A 21,732-nucleotide genomic window follows, 5' to 3' on the forward strand; every position below is an offset into this window, starting at 1 on the left:
TATAATGAAAAATAATTTTCCACAACCTTTCAGTCAAATAAGTGTGCCTCCCATTACTGCCAATGAAATCAAAAAAAATCATACAGTCTTTGAAAAATAAACATTCTGCTGGTATCGACGATATTTCAAGCAAGCTGTTGAAGGCTTGCTGTAGTGAAGTGACCGAAGTTTTGGCTCACATCTGCAACACATCCATGCAACAAGGAGTGTTTCCAGACAGAATGAAATACACTGTTGTCAGGCCCCTGTACAAAGCAGGGGATGATACAAATGTGTCAAACTATCACCCTATCTCTCTATTAACAACATTTGCAAAAGTCCTAGAAAAAGCTCTGTACAACAGGATTGTGGCACATCTTGGTGACCTGAACACCATTAACAGTCAGCAGTTTGGTTTTCAAAAGGGAGTTTCAATACATAACGCAATTTTCTCATTCACAAATGATGTTCTAGAGTCTAAAACAGAAAGAGGCTGCCAATTGGTGTCCTATGCGACCTATCAAAGGCGTTCGACTGTGTAGATCACCAGATACTCCTCAAGAAGGCCTGTCATTATGGAATTACAGGACCTGTAGGAAACTGGTTAAAATCGTACCTCGAAAATAGGAAGCAGAAGATTATTCTAGATGTTTCAGATAGTGTATCACAATATATAGTGGACTCTGAGTGGGGAATTGTGCAGCAGGGAGTGCCACAGGGATCAGTGCTTGGGCCCTTGCTGTTCCTCATATATGTTAATGACCTGCCTTTATCCATCAATAAGCAGTGTAAATTTACAATGTTCGCTGATGATACGAGCATTGTGGTGGATAATGTGTCAACTACTGACTTAGAATCTGAGGTCAATGATATCCTTAAAGAAGTTCTGGGTTGGTTTAGTATTAACTCCCTTTCAATAAACCTGAAAAAAACCAATTTTATCCAGTTCCAGACAACCCACAAAAACCCAAAAGAAATAGTTATCACACAGAATGATCAGATGATAAAGCAGGTGTACTCATCAAAATTCCTAGGCGTATACGTGGACAGTAGGCTGAACTGGGAACATCACGTTCTACAAACACTAAAACGGCTGACGTCGGCAACATTTGCTTTACGAATTTTGTCACGCTTCAATGACATTACCATCTCAAAGTCAGCTTACTTTGGCTATTTTCATTCAGTCATGTGTTATGGCATCATCTTCTGGGGCAATACACCTGCCGCAAAGAAAATCCTCACAGCACAAAAAAGAGCAATAAGAATCATTTGTGGTGTACCCCCACGAACCTCATGTCGAAATCTTTTTAAACGACTTGAAATACTGACAGCAACATCTCAGTACATATATTCACTGATGTGCTTCATAATAAATAACCCCACTCTGTATGAAACGAATTGCCTACATCATGAACATAACACCAGAAGAAAAGAGGATTTCCACTGTGAGTTAAAGAACTTGACACTTATTCAGAAAGGGGTAAAGTACGCTGGAATGAAAATTTTCAATTCCCTACCCAACAGCATCAAAAGTATAAGGAGTAGTACATCAGTATTTAAACGTAGCTTGAAAAATTATTTACTTGAGACCTCACTTTATTCACTAGAGGAATTCTTTCAGAGAAATAAATAAAACCCAGATTGGAAAGATGATTTTAAATTTTTTGACACTGTTTACTGTTAAACTAATGTAATAATGCCCTAATGTAAAAATTCCTGTTTTTCTCATTTCCATTTTTGGGTCACTTTTAAACCCAAAGTGGGAAGTTTTGATTACTGTTCAAGGTTAAAATGATGAAATAATGCCCTATATATGAAACTGCTATCTTCACATTTATGTTGACTAGTTTTTAAGCTAATAAGTATGACTTTAGTGCACTGTTATTAATACTATAACAATGTCTTTATTCTACAGGGTGTTTCAAAAATGACCAGTATATTTGAAACGGCAATAAAAACTAAACGAGCAGCGATAGAAATACACCGTTTGTTGCAATATGCTTGGGACAACAGTACATTTTCAGGCGGACAAACTTTCGAAATTACAGTAGTTACAATTTTCAACAACAGATGGCGCTGCAAGTGATGTGAAAGATATAGAAGACAACGCAGTCTGTGGGTGCGCCATTCTGTACGTCGTCTTTCTGCTGTAAGCGTGTGCTGTTCACAACGTGCAAGTGTGCTGTAGACAACATGGTTTATTCCTTAGAACAGAGGATTTTTCTGGTGTTGGAATTCCACCGCCTAGAACACAGAGTTGTTGCAACAAGACGAAGTTTTCAACGGAGGTTTAATGTAACCAAAGGACCGAAAAGCGATACAATAAAGGATCTGTTTGAAAAATTTCAACAGACTGGGAATGTGACGGATGAACGTGCTGGAAAGGTAGGGTGACCGCGTACGACAACCACAGAGGGCAACGCGCAGCTAGTGCAGCAGGTGATCCAACAGCGGCCTCGGGTTTCCGTTCACCGTGTTGCAGCTGCGGTCCAAATGACGCCAACGTCCACGTATCGTCTCATGCGCCAGAGTTTACACCTCTATCCATACAAAATTCAAACGCGGCAACCCCTCAGCGCCGCTACCATTGCTGCACGAGAGACATTCGCTAACGATATAGTGCACAGGATTGATGACGGTGATATGTATGTGGGCAGCATTTGGTTTACTGACGAAGCTTATTTTTACCTGGACGGCTTCGTCAATAAACAGAACTGGCGCATATGTGGAACCGAAAAGCCCCATGTTGCAGTCCCATCGTCCCTGCATCCTCAAAAAGTACTGGTCTGGGCCGCCATTTCTTCCAAAGGAATCATTGGCCCATTTTTCAGATCCGCAACAATTACTGCATCACGCTATCTGGACATTCTTCGTGAATTTGTGGCGGTACAAACTGCCTTAGACGACACTGCGAACACCTCGTGGTTTATGCAAGATGGTGCCCGGCCACATCGCACGGCCGACGTCTTTAATTTTCTGAATGAATATTTTGATATTCGTGTGATTGCTTTGGGCTATCCGAAACATACAGGAGGCAGTGTGGATTGGCCTCCCTATTTGCCAGACATGAACCCCTGTGACTTCTTTCTGTGGGGACACTTGAAAGACCAGGTGTACCGCCAGAATCCAGAAACAATTGAACAGCTGAAGCAGTACATCTCATCTGCATGTGAAGCCATTCCGCCAGACACGTTGTCGAAGGTTTCGGGTAATTTCATTCAGAGACTACGCCATATTATTGCTACGCATGGTGGATATGTGGAAAATATCGTACTATAGAGTTTCCCAGACCGCAGCGCCATCTGTTGTTGAAAATTGTAACTACTGCAATTTCGAAAGTTTGTCTGCCTGAAAATGTACTGTTGTCCCAAGCATATTGCAACGAACGGTGTATTTCTATCGCTGCTCGTTTAGTTTTTATTGCCGTTTCAAATATACTGGTCATTTTTGAAACACCCTGTATGTATTTTATTATGTACATTGACACGTTCCACATCTGAGTGACTTGCTCACATGTACAGATCTATGGAATAAGTATATAAATAAATAAATAAAATGTGTACATCACAATAAGTATGACCATTAGCGAGATGACGGGCGCTTCGCCATGAAGCTGACATATGACGCTACAAGTAAGACAAAAATCAAATATTTTCACTGGATGGTGAAATCATTTGAAAAATGTAAAATCATTTGGAAAAGATTACAGGGTGTGTGCACTTTGGCTCTGTCAGTGCAGAGCATCGCCAACTGACGCTTGTGAAGTACGTGTAAGCATCGCAATATCTGCAGGACCAGCATGACATGTGCGGAACGTGTGCATGTCGCGCTGTAGTTTCGTGACACGACACATGTGCTATAAGCGTCTCAATTAGTGCTTAGCCTTATGTCGCGGCGGATTGTGTATTGCATTGTATGCTACAGTGCATTTCATAAGTTCATTTATTTGTTTCCAACTGGGCCACGTGCAAGGCGAAGCACTGTATTTAGAGTATCGTCACCTCTAGTCGCACGAAAGTAAAATTCTTCCTTGTTACCTCCACTCCTCTTATTGTTTACACATTTGACATATAAGAAAAAATAGAAACAAATATTTTCCTTATCAACTAACAAAATAAATTATGGAATGTGATTTTCCAGTATCTTAAATCTATTATTATTATACATATATCCAACTTGGAGAGTATACCTATCTTGATCGTATCTGATAAAGAAAATTTCAATAAAACTCGTGCGCCCACTCTCCTCCCAGATCAATGAACGGGGGCCTACCATGACCCATTCAAGTTTTCCGGCATTGAAGTGGCATCAGTCTCTGGGTTAGGCGTAACTTCCACTATATACAAGGTGTTACAAAAAGGTACGGCCAAACTTTCAGGAAACATTCCTCATACACAAATAAAGAAAAGATGTTATGTGGACATGTGTCCGGAAACGCTTAATTTCCATTTTAGAGCTCATTTTAGTTTCGTCAGTATGTACTGTACTTCCTCGATTCACCGCCATGATTTCATACGGGATACTCTACCTGTGCTGCTAGAACATGTGCCTTTACAAGTACGACACAACATGTGGTTCATGCACGATGGAGCTCCTGCACATTTCAGTCGAAGTGTTCGTACGCTTCTCAACAACAGATTCGGTGACCGATGGATTGGTAGAGGCGGACCAATTCCATGGCCTACACACTCTCCTGACCTCAACCGTCTTGACTTTCATTTATGGGGGCATTTGAAAGCTCTTGCCTACACAACCCTGGTACCAAATGTAGAGACTCTTCGTGCTCGTATTGTGGACGGCTGTGATACAATATGCCATTCTCCAGGGCTGCATCAGCGCATCAGGGATTCCATGGGACGGAGGGTGGATGCATGTATCCTCGCTAACGGAGGACATTTTGAACATTTCCTGTAACAAAGTGAAGTCACGCTGGTACATTCTGTTGCTGTGTGCTTCCATTCCATGATTAATGTGATTTGAAGAGAAGTAATACAATGAGCTCTAACATGGAAAGTAAGCGTTTCCGGACACATGTCCACATAACATTTTCTTTCTTTGTGTGTGAGGAATGTTTCCTGAAAGTTTGGCCATACCTTTTTGTAACACCCTGTAGACTGTTTGTGTTTGATTATGCCAATTAGTATCCTGTGAGGCTCTCAACTGAAATTCTCTTTGCCTCTGCGCATTATTTGGCATGTGTGTGTTATTTTTCTGGACGAATCCCACTGTCTGTGGGTTATTCGGATGTCTGGTATTGTTCTGTGTTTGCCAAGCAATCGGCTGATTATTGTCGGTAGCTTGTGTCTGTACTCACTGTATGGGCTGGCCATATGCTACTTCCATGTTGTAGTTGTTTTTGCTTAATTTTTGCCCATTTCTTTTATATCTGCCTTTGAAATTACGGCTTTCTCTAGAAAGGCTCTCTCAAATTGTTCATAGTAGTGACAATGTTCTGCCATGTCCATAGCCCATAGCAGAACATCACACTGTGTGTATCCAACAACAAATCTAATTTTCTGGGCTTTGGTCCAGGTGAGGGAAAACATTTCGAAATGCTCTGATGAACACCACAGGGTGTGTTCTTTTCCCTTCAGAGGTAAATACCAGAAATTGTTGATGCCTAAGTAATTCCTCATTTGCAAGTAATGTTGACAAACATGCCACACTGTCAGAGAAAGGCATGTTTGTGTTCACTTGTAGTGTAGCACATGCCAACTGCACTTGCTCAACATGTACAGCTGCTGGCAAGTGGTGTTGCATTCTGCAACCTTTGCTATTTTCCTTTGATGGGCTAGCATTGTATTGTGGGTAACCAGTGAAAGTATCTAACCTCTCTAAAAGCATGGGTTTGTTTCCTGTCAAATGTTTTGGAATGTAAGTAGTTTTAGCAATTCTGCATCGAAACCTTTCCCCAGCTTCCTTTAAACCTGAATCTATTTTAGCTACAAGTTAACTTTCTTTCTCTTTCAGAGGTGCTTCTACTGTATCTACATAAATTTTACTCTTTGATACTACCTTTTCAGCAAGGTTTCTGCCCTTATCCAGGATCTTGGCTTCAACTTTTTCAGTTATTTCCTTTACATCTGCACATAACTGATCTCTGTTTTTTGAAAAAATTTGACTAAACTTAACTGGTCCACCCCTACACTTAACTTTTGTACTTCTGTAGGGAAGTTTTCGCATTTGTCTTGCAGCTTGCCGAATGCATTCATCACATTTTTTACCGACACGTCCACTTGGGATTGCGTCTCCTGAACTTGAGAATAGGAGTGCAGTTTCAGCTTTCTGAGACTGCAGATGTGTGTGTGTGTGTGTGTTACATTCCATCCTGGAATTCCATTGTCTGAACTTGAGAATATGCTTCACTAAAGTTTTGTAAGCCACTTGCAAGTTGTTCCTGTTTATCATCTACTTTTTTATCTTTTCTGTTAACGTATTTATATTGCAGGACATGTTGGTAATTATTTGCTATTTTAATTGTTTACCGAGTTATTTCAACTTTCGGGACAGTTCGTCCAATAATTCAGTGCAAATAGCTATGCTCACCTCACCAAACATTGACTAATACTATTCTTGATATCGTTAAATGTCTGATTTTGGTGTGTAAACTGTTGTCCTACACCCTTTAGTAGTTATGTTACACTTTGCTGAAATTCCTGTTGTTTTGTAAACTGTTGTGTTATTAGTCGCATGAGTTGTATCACTAGTATCTACATTGCTTTTATGAACTGTTTCCTGTTCTTGCATTTGTGGTGTCGTGACCAAATAATCAAAGGAATTTTTGCTGTCGTGTGCTTCAGTTTCACTATTTGAAAAAATGTTTCCTGGTGAGAACTGAGAAATTGTCTAATTGAGCATCATAAAAGTTGTGTGTGTGTTTTTTTTTGGGGAGGGGGGGGATAGGGCCCAAAACATCTAAGGTCGTAAGTGCCCAGTAAAGAACCAGAGAATGCTGGGACAGAGAGGGGAAAAAACCGTTACGAGGTCCAATACAAAAGGGAAGGAAAAAACAAATCTAAAACATCAAGACGTTACAGAAGAGTAACTAAAAGACGTCGACAAGAAACCGGAGTCACCAGGTAGAAATCAAATCTCTTTCGCCATATTACTGCTTTTTAAAAAACTTTAAACGTGAGCCACAGCTCGCACATCATCTGCTAAAATGTCCGGCAAAGCGGGCAGCAGCCTTACCCTGAGACGTTAGTGGCTAAAATAGGGTCAGAGGATCAGGAAATGTCTGACTTAATGGCTGGCTACAGAAAGAACAGCTGGGTGCAGGGTCACCACTCAATAAGTGGCGGTGACTAAAGTGGTAGTGCCCTATTCATAACCGAGCTAACATTACTTCCTCATGGCGAGATGGTCGGGAGGAAGTTGACCAGGCTGTTGGGAGAGGTTTCACTTCTCTGAGTTTGTTTCCATGATCTCATAAAAGTGACATCATGATTAGTTATATTACCAGTGTCATCATTTTTTGATAGTGGGATGCCAATCTCGTTGTTTTGGTAGCTATCATCCAGTTCACAGGTTGGCACGTTACTTTCAACTGTTGCCAAGCTCAGATGTCCAACAGTTTGGCATATTGCATTTCGTACTGAATTTTCAGCAACGCCCATTTCATTTGACTCCATTGTAAACAGTGTTTAACAAGATTATGGAGGGGGGGAAAAAAAAAAAAAAAAAAAAAAAAAAAAAAAAAATAAATAAATAAATTCAAAAATGAAATTTTGTTTTTATCAGTACATTTCAATTGAAGTAGATTTACTCGTATGTCCATATTCAGTAATGAATCCGATTATTCTCTGCTACAGTCTTAAAGAATTTGAATGACATATTTCTCTTTAATAACAACTTTTTCTGTAGAAATGCACTTTCTGTAAAGGATATTAATTGGATGGAAAAGAGACTGTCTACAGCAAGAGAGACGGTGCCAAGCATGGCCGTATAAGCATACAGCAAGGCAGGTTCCTACTTTACCTCTGAAATCAGCATTCATCGCCCATCTTGCTTGTAGGCAGAATTTAATTTTAATTAGCTCCTTCAAGTTTTTATTGGTTCCAATCTCGTGGACATGTAACAAACACGGCAAAAGTCTCATTAATTTCTTGTAACGATAAAATGGATAATTTATTAAAAAAATTATCGCCATTGAATAGTGGCATATGGGCGGGGGGGGGGGGGGGGGGGGGCGGCGGACGACACATAAAATAATTGAAACTGATTAATAATTGCTCCTTGAATAATTAAAAAAATTAATTGGTCAATATTCATTATTTAAAGTTACGTACTTCTTTTGAATAGTTCCATTGTGCATAGAGCTGATTATGAAAATACTGATGCTGCTCACACAAATTCTTTGTCTGCTTCGATCCTCTTGATGCAGAATTCTTGGCGCAGACAAAATGATGAACAGACGGGTGACTGATCATTCATATATATATATATATATATATATATATATATATATAAAAAGAAAGATGATGAGACTTACCAAACAAAAGCGCTGGCAGGTCGATAGACACACAAACAAACACAAACATACACACAAAATTCTAGCTTTCGCAACCAACGGTTGCCTCGTCAGGAAAGAGGGAAGGAGAGGGAAAGACAAAAGGATATGGGTTTTAAGGGAGAGGGTAAGGAGTCATTCCAATCCCGGGAGCGGAAAGACTTACCTTAGGGGGAAAAAAGGACAAGTATACACTCGCACACACACACATATCCACCCGCATATACACAGACACAAGCAGGTCCTTTTTTCCCCCTAAGGTAAGTGTTTCCGACCCGGGATGACTCCTTACCCTCTCCCTTAAAACCCATATCCTTTTGTCTTTCCTTCTCCTTCCCTCTTTCCTGACGAGGCAACCGTTGGTTGCGAAAGCTAGAATTTTGTGTGTATGTTTGTGTTTGTTTGTGTGTCTATCGACCTGCCAGCGCTTTTGTTTGGTAAGTCTCATCATCTTTCTTTTTATATATATGGTTATAATAGAAGGAAACATTCCATGTAGGAAAAATATACCTAAAAACAAAGATGATGTGACTTACCAAATGAAAGTGCTGGCAGGTCGACAGACACACAAACGAACACAAACATACACACAAAATTCAAGCTTTCGCAACAAACTGTTGCCTCATCAGGAAAGAGGGAAGGAGAGGGAAAGACGAAAGGATGTGGGTTTTAAGGGAGAGGGTAAGGAGTCATTCCAGTCCCGGGAGCGGAAAGACTTACCTTTGGGGAAAAAAGTACGGGTATACACTCGCGCGCACACACACACACACACACACACACACACACACACACACACACACATATCCATCCACACATATACAGACACAAGCAGACATATTTAAAGACAAAGAGTTTGGGCAGAGATGTCAGTCGAGGCAGAAGTGCAGAGGCAAAGATGTTGTTGAATGACAGGTGAGGTATGAGTGGCGGCAACTTGAAATTAGCGGAGATTGAGGCCCGGTGGATAATGGGAAGAGAGGATATATTGAAGAGCAAGTTCCCATCTCCGGAGTTCGGATAGGTTGGTGTTAGTAGGAAGTATCCAGATAACCCAGACGGTGTAACACTGCGCCAAGATGTGCTGGTCGTGCACCAAGGCATGTTTAGCCACAGGGTGATCCTCATTACCAACAAACACTGTCTGCCTGTGTCCATTCATGCGAATGGACAGTTTGTTGCTGGTCATTCCCACATAGAATGCATCACAGTGTAGGCAGGTCAGTTGGTAGATCACGTGGGTGCTTTCACACGTGGCTCTGCCTTTGATTGTGTACACCTTCCGGGTTACAGGACTGGAGTAGGTGGTGGTGGGAGGGTGCATGGGACAGGTTTTACACCGGGGGCGGTTACAAGGGTAGGAGCCAGAGGGTAGGGAAGGTGGTTTGGGGATTTCATAGGGATGTACTAAGAGGTTACGAAGGTTAGGTGGACGGCGGAAAGACGCTCTTGGTGGAGTGGGGAGGATTTCATGAAGGATGGATCTCATTTCAGGGCAGGATTTGAGGAAGTCGTATCCCTGCTGGAGAGCCACATTCAGAATCCGATCCAGTACCGGAAAGTATCCTGTCACAAGTGGGGCACTTTTGTGGTTCTTCTGTGGGAGGTTCTGGGTTTGAGAGGATGAGGAAGTGGCTCTGGTTATTTGCTTCTGTACTAGGTCGGGAGGGTAGTTGCGGGATGCGAAAGCTGTTGTCAGGTTGTTGGTGTAATGCTTCAGGGATTCCGGACTGGAGCAGATTCGTTTGCCACCCTACAGCCTAGGTCTTTGTGGCAAACGAATCTGCTCCAGTCCGGAATCCCTGAAGCATTACACCAACAACCTGACAACAGCTTTCGCATCCCGCAACTACCCTCCTGACCTGGTACAGAAGCAAATAACCAGAGCCACTTCCTCATCCTCTCAAACCCAGAACCTCCCACAGAACCACAAAAGTGCCCCACTTGTGACAGGATACTTTCCGGGACTGGATCGGATTCTGAATGTGGCTCTCCAGCAGGGATACGACTTCCTCAAATCCTGCCCTGAAATGAGATCCATCCTTCATGAAATCCTCCCCACTCCACCAAGAGTGTCTTTCCGCCGTCCACCTAACCTTCGTAACCTCTTAGTACATCCCTATGAAATTCCCAAACCACCTTCCCTACCCTCTGGCTCCTACCCTTGTAACCGCCCCCGGTGTAAAACCTGTCCCATGCACCCTCCCACCACCACCTACTCCAGTCCTGTAACCCGGAAGGTGTACACAATCAAAGGCAGAGCCACGTGTGAAAGCACCCACGTGATCTACCAACTGACCTGCCTACACTGTGATGCATTCTATGTGGGAATGACCAGCAACAAACTGTCCATTCGCATGAATGGACACAGGCAGACAGTGTTTGTTGGTAATGAGGATCACCCTGTGGCTAAACATGCCTTGGTGCACGACCAGCACATCTTGGCGCAGTGTTACACCGTCTGGGTTATCTGGATACTTCCTACTAACACCAACCTATCCGAACTCCGGAGATGGGAACTTGCTCTTCAATATATCCTCTCTTCCCGTTATCCACCAGGCCTCAATCTCCGCTAATTTCAAGTTGCCGCCACTCATACCTCAACTGTCATTCAACAACATCTTTGCCTCTGCACTTCTGCCTCGACTGACATCTCTGCCCAAACTCTTTGTCTTTAAATATGTCTGCTTGTGTCGGTGTATATGCGGATGGATATGTGTGTGTGTGTGTGTGTGTGTGTGTGTGTGTGTGTGTATACCTGTCCTTTTTTCCCCCTAAGGTAAGTCTTTCCACTCCCGGGATTGGAATGACTCCTTACCCTCTCCCTTAAAACCCAAATTCTTTCGTCCTTCCCTCTCCTTCCCTCTTTCCTGATGAGGCAACAGTTTGTTGTGAAAGCTTGAATTTTGTGTGTATGTTTGTGTTCGTTTGTGTGTCTGTCGACCTGCCAGCATTTTCATTTGGGAAGTCACATCATCTTTGTTTTTAGGTATATTTTTCCTACGTGGAATGTTTCCTTCTATTATAACCATATATATATATATATATATATATATATATATATATATATAAAAAAGAAAGATGATGAGACTTACCAAACAAAAGCGCTGGCAGGTTGATAGACACACAAACAAACACAAACATACCACAAAATTCAAGCTTTCACAACCAACGGTTGCCTCATCAGGAAAGAGGGAAGGAGAGGGTAAGACGAAAGAATTTGGGTTTTAAGGGAGAGGGTAAGGAGTCATTCCAATCCCAGGAGTGGAAAGACTTGCCTTAGGGGGAAAAAAGGACAGGTATACACTCGCGCACACACACACACACACACACACACACACACACACACACATATCCATCCGCATATACTCAGACACAAGCAGACATATACACACACACACACACACACACACACACACACACACACACACACACTTGGTCTTCCTAATAACTGTTATAACACTTTTTAACATACGACTGGAATATGCTTTTTTTAAACAATACTCACACGCTGGAGCTAGTTTACAAGTCTAACTGCTACCATTTATAGAAACAAAAAGGTGAAGATACAGAAATCAATCAATTGAAGATTGTAACTCTTCTCACTTTTTTTTATCAGAACATTATCTCTGGCACAAAGCAACTAGTTAATGTACGTTGGTTTTATGTAGAAATTACATGTATGAAAAGAAAAGAACGAAGAAAGAAAAAATAACGAGATCCATTACAGTGGCTGTTTAGCTGTTCTGTAATTACAGCAGTCACTGTGTCCCCGAAGGCAATACTTGCATTTGCTAAGATGTGAGTAAAGATATCCATTGCCTTCGAAACATGATATACCAGGACCTACGCAAGGACATGTCATGGAAGCATATAAGCTGTTAAGTGGTATTGGCTTGTTTAAAAATGTAATTACATAGCTGTAGACTCATTTTTAAACAATGGGAGGCAGCAGAAAATGACTGGATCACATATGTTAATGAATGATTAAGAGTAGTAATATTATTATTACCCCCTTTCTCAGTATGCTGGGGTATGTGGAACAATACATTCCTGCTACAGTGAGATTTGCAAACAGCAACAGAATACTGAATGTCAATCCAGACGCTAGGTAGCCATCTTCATAGAGGTGGACTCAACACATATATGCATCTGTCTCAGTAACGAAATTACACCAGAGTGCGCAAGGAAATTGGGCACAGTAATATCTTTGCTGGAGTCACACTGAATGGAGCCATTTTTTGCTCTCAGGAAGTCAAGATATATTATTGAGGCTGATAAATGATGTATTTACATTTAGAGTGAGTATATAAGAATACCAGGTTTCTGCACAAAATATTTTAGTATTATGGCAACAGACATATGGTTCAGGCAGAAATCAGCATTTGCAAGTGTATTGACATCTACATCATCTGAAACAGTTCCTTGACAGTTCAAATATTGAAGGAAAAGGTCCTGTAAACTATCTTGCTGTTGTGTCATTCCTAACTCATTTCTTTGACTGATTACAATGCCCTCATCAAAGCTGAGCAGTGACACACTGCAAAATGAGAGTATCATAGGCTTATTATTGCCAGTGGGTTCCCAATGTTTGAATACTGTTGAATATCCCAAGGAAGTCCATAGAAAAGGCTACTCTCTCTGATGACTTTCCTGAGCCAGATATTGCCTTCTTAAAGAGAGACTCAACCTCCCAAAGAATCATCAACTATCTCATTAAATCTGTGGTGACTGTGTGTGAAATGTGAGAGAATTTTCTCATCTCTTAACACTATAAATCTTAGATTGCTGGACGAATAACGCATTTCAAGTGTACAAAAATGTGCAGGTTATTTCCTGTTTCAGGAAGAGTCACTGAACAGATTCACACAACTCTAACTCTACACTGTGGACATCAATCTGATGTAAACTTTTGGAACACATTTTATGTTAGTGTACATGTATTATTACCTTTCTCGAGAACAAAGGTATTCTCTGTAGGAACCAAAGTGAGTTTCACAGATAATCTTGGGGAAGCCAGCTCAATCTGTTTGTCCTCAAGACCCAAATGGCAGTAGATACCAACACTCTAATTCTGTATGCCTTGTTTTTCAGACAGTATTTGATGCAGCTCGTCAGTCGATTAATGGACAAGTTGGAACATATGAAATGTCTTACATACTTGCTCACACCTTGGCTGTACAGCCCTTCAAGGGTCTTGGCCTGCATCACAATATCCTGCCATTCTATCTGGTCCTTGGCTTTCCGTCTCCATCCTCTGATACTCAGGTTTTCCATGTCTTCTGCAATTCCATCCACCCATCTCTTTCTGGGATGTCTCTTCTGTTGTCTGCCTCCAGCCTTGCCATAAAAAATCTTCATTTTCTATCTTTCTCCATTGTGACCACGTGTTCTGCCCGCTGCATGATTCTTATTTTAATGGTAGTGACAATGTCAGGTTCTTCAAAAAGTTGTTCTAATTCACATTTGTACAGATGCACCAACCTTCTTGACTGTCTACTGGGTCATATATTTTATCTACTGGGTCATATATTTTATGCAGAACCTCTCCCTCCCAAATGCTAAGGAACCTTCCCTCATTTGCAGTCATGGTCCACGTCTCAGCATCATACATGACAACAGTTTTAAAATTGTTTTGTAAATGAAGATTTTATATTTTTGAGGTAGAAGTAAGCTCCTAAGCATGGGTAGTGCAGCAAACTAGCATCAGTATCATACCAGCTTTTTTATTGGATGTAATGTTGCCTGGTAACAAGAACACAGAATGTAGTTCTTAACAGAAAAAAAAAATAAAAAATAAAAAAATCTTTAGACATAAAGTGGCTCTAGATTGCCCCAAAAAGGGTGCTACAGAAGTGATCTAGTGAATAATGCTGAACACTCCATGAGGCTCTTCATGGATAATGCTGTTGTACACAGGTAAGTTAGAACACTAGAAAATTGTAGAAAAATGCAGGGAAACTTGCAGAGAATCAATACTTCGTACAGTGTCTGGCAGTTGATCCTCAACAAAAACAAATGTAACATACTGTGCATAAGCAGGCAGGGCAACCTGTTGTTGTTTGATTATAAAATTGTTCAACAATCACTAGGAACTGTCAAATCCATTAAATCTCTGGGGGATATCCATAAAAAGTGATTTGAAGTGGAAGTACAACATAAAACACACTGAAGGCCAGACAGATTCACTGTAAGAGTCCTTATGAAATGCAGTCTATCTACACGGGAGGCAGCGAATAAAACCCTCGTTTAACTGAGACTAAGGGCACTGCCCCTCTGTCTGGGACACGTAGCAGGTAGTATTGATAGCGGATGTAGAAAAGAGTCAAAGAAGAGCAATGTGTTTTACCAGGGGTGTGCTAAGATGATTATTCAGTTCCTGTTGCAGATGATGCAAGAAAGGCATTGTGCATCACAGTGTCATTCGCTGTTAAAATACTGAGATGTATTTTCCTAGAAGATTCAACCAACATATTACTTCCCCATACATAAATCACACAGAAAAAATGAGTGCTCAAATTAAAGAGTTTGAAGCTCATACTGAAGCTTACTGATAATCGTTTTCCCCGACACAATTAGTGAGTGGAATATGAAATTGACTGGAGAGGGAGAGAAGGGGGCAGGAACAGTGGTACATGACGTGCACTCCTTTACACACACTATAATGAGGCTTGGAAAGTATAGATGGAGATGCAGATGTGTAGGTTGTGGTGAATGTTTCTTTGCTATAGTACATCATGTATTGGTACAAATAAATAAGTTCTGCATAATACTTTAACTATATGGTCTTCTGTGAGAGAGTGAGCTAGGAATCCTTGTATAATGAGTGATCTCTAAATTGCTTTGACCAGCAATATCAGATAAGTTAAAGCGATGGCATGCTTGGAGTGCAAGACTGCAATGGTACAGACTGAAGGTCTCTCTTCAATGTACATGTAGTCAACATGGCAACTATCGCCTTAATGGAGTGTAAAAGTTGATGGGGCAATACTTAGTAATCCTTGGAAACAATGGCATGTACTTCCATTGTGCATACAGAATACTATAGTAATTCCATCAGCTTTTACTCATAAATTTTTGCAAAAGTTTAATTTTCAGCAAAACTTTTACTTGAAATCACATAAGCAGTTAAAACAGTGCACTTCAAGAATAGAAAAGATAGATATAAATACAGGAATGTACTTTATGCCTACATGTAAAACTTTTCAAAGAGTGCCGTTTTCACAGAAAAATGAAATGGGAAGAGAGATAGTAAGAGATTACATTTTCACAAAAAATTAGCACGGCATAAACTGTGCTGAATAGAAATAACTTACTTTAAGATAATAATTTTACTTTTTATAAAATACATCTCTGAATACAATATGATAAGATTAAAAAAATGATATCAAATCATTTCTCTATTCATGAAATATGCACATTACATGCACATTATAAATGGCAGATGGCAGGAATGAACAGAGAAACGTGCACTTTTAAACCCTATAAGTACAAGATACCTTTGGTAAGAACATATACAAAGTTTGTATAAAAGTCATAAATGTCTCTTCACACTATTTGTAGGGCACTAATGGCCTCATAATGCAATAACAAAAAATGTGAGAAAGAAGTTAAATTTTTTTTGCTCCAAGCTTCATGGGGCCACCGCTAACCCTCGTTGCCCTCCGAGCCTCCAATTCCTTTTGTCTCTGAAGTTTTCTCTCTTCACGTTTCTTGCGAGCCTCTTCAAGTTTGCTAGATGCTGAAACATCATTTTTTGACATGTTACCACAACACTGCCCATTATAGTAAACATGAGTTATTTTAAAAAAGGAAGGATGGAGGCAGCTATTCTCCAATAATAACAAACTTTCTAAAACTGAAGATGCAGTCTTATTAAAAATAATTATGTTTTATTGTACACTAAGTAATGATTTTAATATGGAAATGGAAATTATAGGATGGAAAAAAAATGACAGGAAGCCATTCACCAGCTGATAGAGGTATTTGAGAAACGGGGAAACACCATGAGAAATGCTTGCTTGAATACAAATGCACATGATAGCCAAACCTGCAGTTTATGTTGTTTTATTTGATCTGTGCAACATCGTCAATACTTTGCAAGTGTCAGTCATGGTCAGAACCGTGTTCAGTGTAGCTGTGAGTGCATTATGTCAGAATTAAGCGAATTCAATGTCAGCAAATTTTGGCGCTCATGTGGTGGGTGCTACGATAGCCAAAGTGTTTGGTCTTTTAAAAGGAATCATATGGAAGATTTATATCTATTTTGTCATATGAGTCTTGGTTGACTTATTCTCAACTTCTGGCAGAGTTTATGTCCCAAGAGCGAAAAATGGCATGAGTTCAGTGACAATTTGGGCACTCATATTGTGGTATTCCATGGGCCCCTTGATTACTCTTTAAGGTTGCATTACTGCTAAGGATTTTGTGACCAGTTTGGCTGAGCAGGTCCACTCCCTGATGCAATGTTTGTTTCCCAATGGGCTCCCGTCCACACAACTGGGATCATACAGGACAGGTGTTGAGAGCCCGAAGATGAAGTGTCACATTCCCCTTGGCCACCACAGTCACCAGATTAAATTTTATTGAGCATTCATGGTTGACTTTGGAGAGAAGGGCATGTGATCACTGCATACCTCCATCAACATTACCTGAACTTGTGAGTATTGTGCATGGAGAATGATACAAGATTCCCCTGAAAATCATACAGGATCCATTCTGAGACACACTTATTACTCTGAAAGTTGTCTGGAGGTGTTTTACAGTGGAAAGATAGTAGAAGCTGCAGAATTATACATGTCTTTATCTTCTACAGATTTGAACTATGAAAAACAATACACAAGTTTATACAACACCATTGTTACATATGCCAAATGATGACAGAGGAGATGAAATAACTGTTCTTACTTTAATGATCCAATGCTTCACCCTAAAGCCACCCTAAGAAGCCCCCCCCCCCCCCACCAAAAAAAAAAAAAAAAAGGACGAGAGAGAGAGAGAGAGAGAGAGAGAGAGAGAGAGAGAGAGAGAGAGAGAGAGAGAGGGGGGGGGGGAGGAGGAGGAGGAGGAGGAGAAGAAAGACAGAAACAGTTTAACGATCCACATAAGAATAATTATGACACTGTAAAGAAACAAAGTTAATATCACAAACATACAGCAGGCACACTGTGTATTCCTGTGTACTACAACAACTAAAACTAGTGCAGTCCATTTCATCATTCAGGTCATCTGCATACTCTGTCTTTCCACCAAACCTTTATGGCTCTGCAGTTTCAAAGCATGTTGCAGTACATGTGTATGTTCTTTCCCAACCTCTTATCCCCACCTCCTTCCAAACTTGCCCATCCTTGCTGTTCTGTACACATGAGGGTTTCCCAGGTAATACTGTATCTTCATTCCGCTCTTTTTCTCGCCATCCTTGGTTATTGCTGTCAACATACATGTCTCTCTCTCTCTCTCTCTCTCTCTCTCTCTCTCTCTCTCTCTCTATCTATCTCTTGTAGTTTCATCACAAAAAGATTTATACCTGAATCAACACAAATTAGATTCATAATAAGCTCACCAGTGACATACAGATCTTAGAGCAAAATGGAAGTGCATTTGACATTAAATATTTGAACTTCTGGATGTTAATTAACTCTACTTCTGAAAGAATGTGACATGTGTAGCAACAAAAACTTTTAGTACTAATGGAAACTACAATATTTCTGAATGACATGCTTTGTTGTAGAGGGTCCAAAACACTGTTAAATAATTTCATATCATTGTACTTTTGAACCTAGTGCATGAGAGACCACCTGTAAACTGTGATCTAATACTGCTACATTGTGCCAGACTACTGAGAGAATAGCTCACTGTCTTGCCTGTGTCCAGCTGTTATAATTGTCTCCCAGTCACCCTATTCTTGCATAGTGTACCTTTCTACATCTACAGTTATACTCCGCAAGTCACCCAACGGTGTGTGGCAGAGGACACTTTATGTGCCACTGTCAGTACCTCCCTTTCCTGTTCCAGTCGCGTATGGTTCATGGGAAGAACGACTACCGGAAAGCCTCCATGCGCGCTCGAATCTCTTTCTTCGTTCTTACTGAGTGTTCTCAAACTCATCATTGTCCTCACTCTAACATTCACACATATTTCTGCTCCCTACACCCTATATCTGGTTACTTTCCACTTCATCTGAAATATTCAGCACTTTATCCTTATTTGTCGTATTTCCTACTTTTTACATCTTTTGATTTTTTCCTTTAGTCAGTGAAAAAGAAAATTATTTCTGTTATTTCATGCTCTTTGAGTTTACCTCAAAATGTTATTCTGTGAACCGGATATTTAATGTATCAAATTAAGGGTGCACATAAAAACATCCAATATCTTAAAAGTATGCAGATATCAAAATGGGATTACATGCACTAAATGGTTCAAACAAATGGATAGTAGTTATTTCCACCTACCAACTGAATATACTGACAATGATAACGACAATAACGATGACAATAATAATAATAATAATAATAATAATAATAACCAGAAATCACATCTGAGAACGGAAAGATGATAATAATAATAATAATAATAATAATAATAATAATAATTATTATTATTATTATTATTATTCAGCAACAGAAAGATTCACATTAAGCAGAAACGAAGGAGGAAGGGGATTTATCGACATAAAAAACCTACATTATGGACAGGTAGACAATTTCAGAAAATTCTTTCTAGAACGAGCAGAAACTAGCAAAATACACAAAGCAATCACTCATATAAATACATCGGCTACACCACTGCAATTTCATAACCACTTCTACAACCCTCTAGATCACATAACATCAACAGATACGAAGAAAGTAAATTGGAAAAAGAAAACACTACATGGCAAGCACCTGTATCATCTAACACAGCCACACATCGATCAAGATGCATCCAACACATGGCTAAGAAAAGGCAATATATACAGTGAGACGGAAGGATTCATGATTGCAATCCAGGATCAAACAATAAACACCAGATATTACAGCAAGCATATTATTAAATATCCCAATACCACAACAGATAAATGCAGACTTTGCAAACAACAAATAGAAACAGTAGATCACATCACAAGCAGATGTACAATACTAGCAAATACAGAATACCCCAGAAGACATGACAATGTAGCAAAAATAATACATCAACAGCTTGCCTTACAACATAAACTTATAAAACAACACATTCCCACATACAAGTATGCACCATAAAATGTACTGGAGAATGATGAATACAAATTATACTGGAACAAAACCATTATAACAGATAAAACAACACCACATAACAAACCTGACATCATATTCACCAATAAAAAGAAGAAATTAACACAACTAATCGAAATATCCATACCCAATACAACAAATATACAAAAGAAAACAGGAGAAAAAATTGAAAAATACATCCAACTGGCTGAGGAAGTCAAGGACATGTGGCATCAGGATAAAGTTGACATTATGCCAATTATACTATCAACTACAGGAGTCATACCACACAATATCCACCAGTACATCAATGCAATACAGCTACATCCAAACTTATATATACAACTACAGAAATCCGTAATTACTGACACATGTTCAATCACCCGAAAGTTCCTAAATGCAATATAACATATACAGTACAGTTAAAAGGAAGTCACGCTTGATCGAGGTCTGCGTCACTTTCCATTTTTGACCAGACATAATGTCTGAGAAAAGAAAGTAGTAATAATAATAACAAACCACTAATAGGGCTAACCCCCCTTTTAGTATGATTAGTTGGTTCAGGACAGAACTAATGAAGCCTCGGACAAGTGCTGTCATGGTAGGGGACGACGCTTGAACCCTATGCCCGTCCACAATGGTAACGACACTGCTAGCCACATGGAAAATGATTTAAATCCAAATAGAGGTGTTTTGCAGGATATGCTTCCTGCAACCACTCTAGAAGGAAAACAAAGACAGAGGATGAGATGGTCAGATGAAGTTAAAGGACACCTCATGTTCTGTTATTACCAAGCAACAAACTTAGGAACCAACACAACTGGGTACAGATCACAAGTATACACAACATTTATTACCAGATATCCAGAATTAAAATTTTTAACAGAACAACGACTAGCTGATCAGATCCGTGTAATAATAAAAAATAACAGGATACCCCAGTCAGAATTAGAAAACATCAAACAACAAGTACAACAAATACTGGAACAAAATAATGTGCAATCAGAAGAAGAAAATACAGTAATGGACTCAAACATCCCAGAGATAACAAACAAAGAACAACACGCATCAATTAAACAATCAGAGGAAAACAAAATCAGAACAGGCACAAATAGAACACGAAGTAACAGACATGTTAGATATAGAAGAAAAATTTCAGCTGACATATATAGAATACAAAGACACAAATACAGACATTAGACCATTCTTACATAGACCACCAAATAACCCACAAGTCGAAACAACAATAACAACCATCAACGCAATCATACACAACAAAATAAATGAAAACACAACTATGGAAGAGTTACAACTACTGGTTTATATACGAGCACTCACTACACTAAATATACACACTAGGCAGAGATCAGAACCAACCAACACACAGAAGAAACCCACAAAACCAGCATGGCAACACAGGCTACAGATCAGAATAGAAAAACTAAGAAAAGACATTGGATAGCTAACACAATTTATAAGAAACGAAATATCAGACAAAAAACGAAAAAAGTTGGGCAAAATCTCACAACAAGAAGCGATAGAGCAATTAGATGAAAAGAAGCAGAAATTACAAGCATTGGCCAAATGACTTAGGAGATACAAAAAAAGTGAAAATAGAAGGAAACAAAACCAAACATTCAACACAAGCCAAAAAAAAATTTTACCAGACAATACGTAACACACATTAAAATAGACAATCCACCAAACATAACAGACATGGAACACTTCTGGAGCAACATATGGTCAAACCCGGTACAACATAACAGGCATGCACAAGCAGAACAAGACACATACAAGATGATACCACAAATGCCTGAAGTGATAATTTTGCAACACGAAGTCACCCGAGCAATTAATTCTACGCACAATTGGAAAGCCCCTGGGAAAGATAAACTAGCAAATTTCTGGCAAAAGAAGTTCACCTCAACACATTCACATCTAACTAAATTATTTAACAGTTACATTGCAGACCCATACGCATTCCCTGATACACTCACACATGGAATAACTTATCTGAAA

At 39.8% G+C, this 21,732-nt stretch overlaps 1 protein-coding gene across 1 annotated transcript in view; it reads right to left on the reverse strand.

Moving 5' to 3' along the window:
• Positions 1-15,626: 15,626 nt before the first annotated feature.
• Positions 15,627-21,732, reverse strand: part of LOC126175208 (N-terminal kinase-like protein) — a 119,724-nt gene continuing 113,618 nt past the window's right edge. The window contains exon 17 of the mRNA XM_049921832.1: positions 15,627-16,226. Coding sequence (XP_049777789.1) covers positions 16,096-16,226 — 131 coding nt within the window. The 3' untranslated portion in view covers positions 15,627-16,095. The remainder of the gene's footprint in view (positions 16,227-21,732) is intronic.

The sequence above is a fragment of the Schistocerca cancellata genome, chromosome 1 (genome assembly GCF_023864275.1).
Source record: "Schistocerca cancellata isolate TAMUIC-IGC-003103 chromosome 1, iqSchCanc2.1, whole genome shotgun sequence".
NCBI classification, from domain to species: Eukaryota; Metazoa; Arthropoda; class Insecta; order Orthoptera; family Acrididae; genus Schistocerca; species Schistocerca cancellata.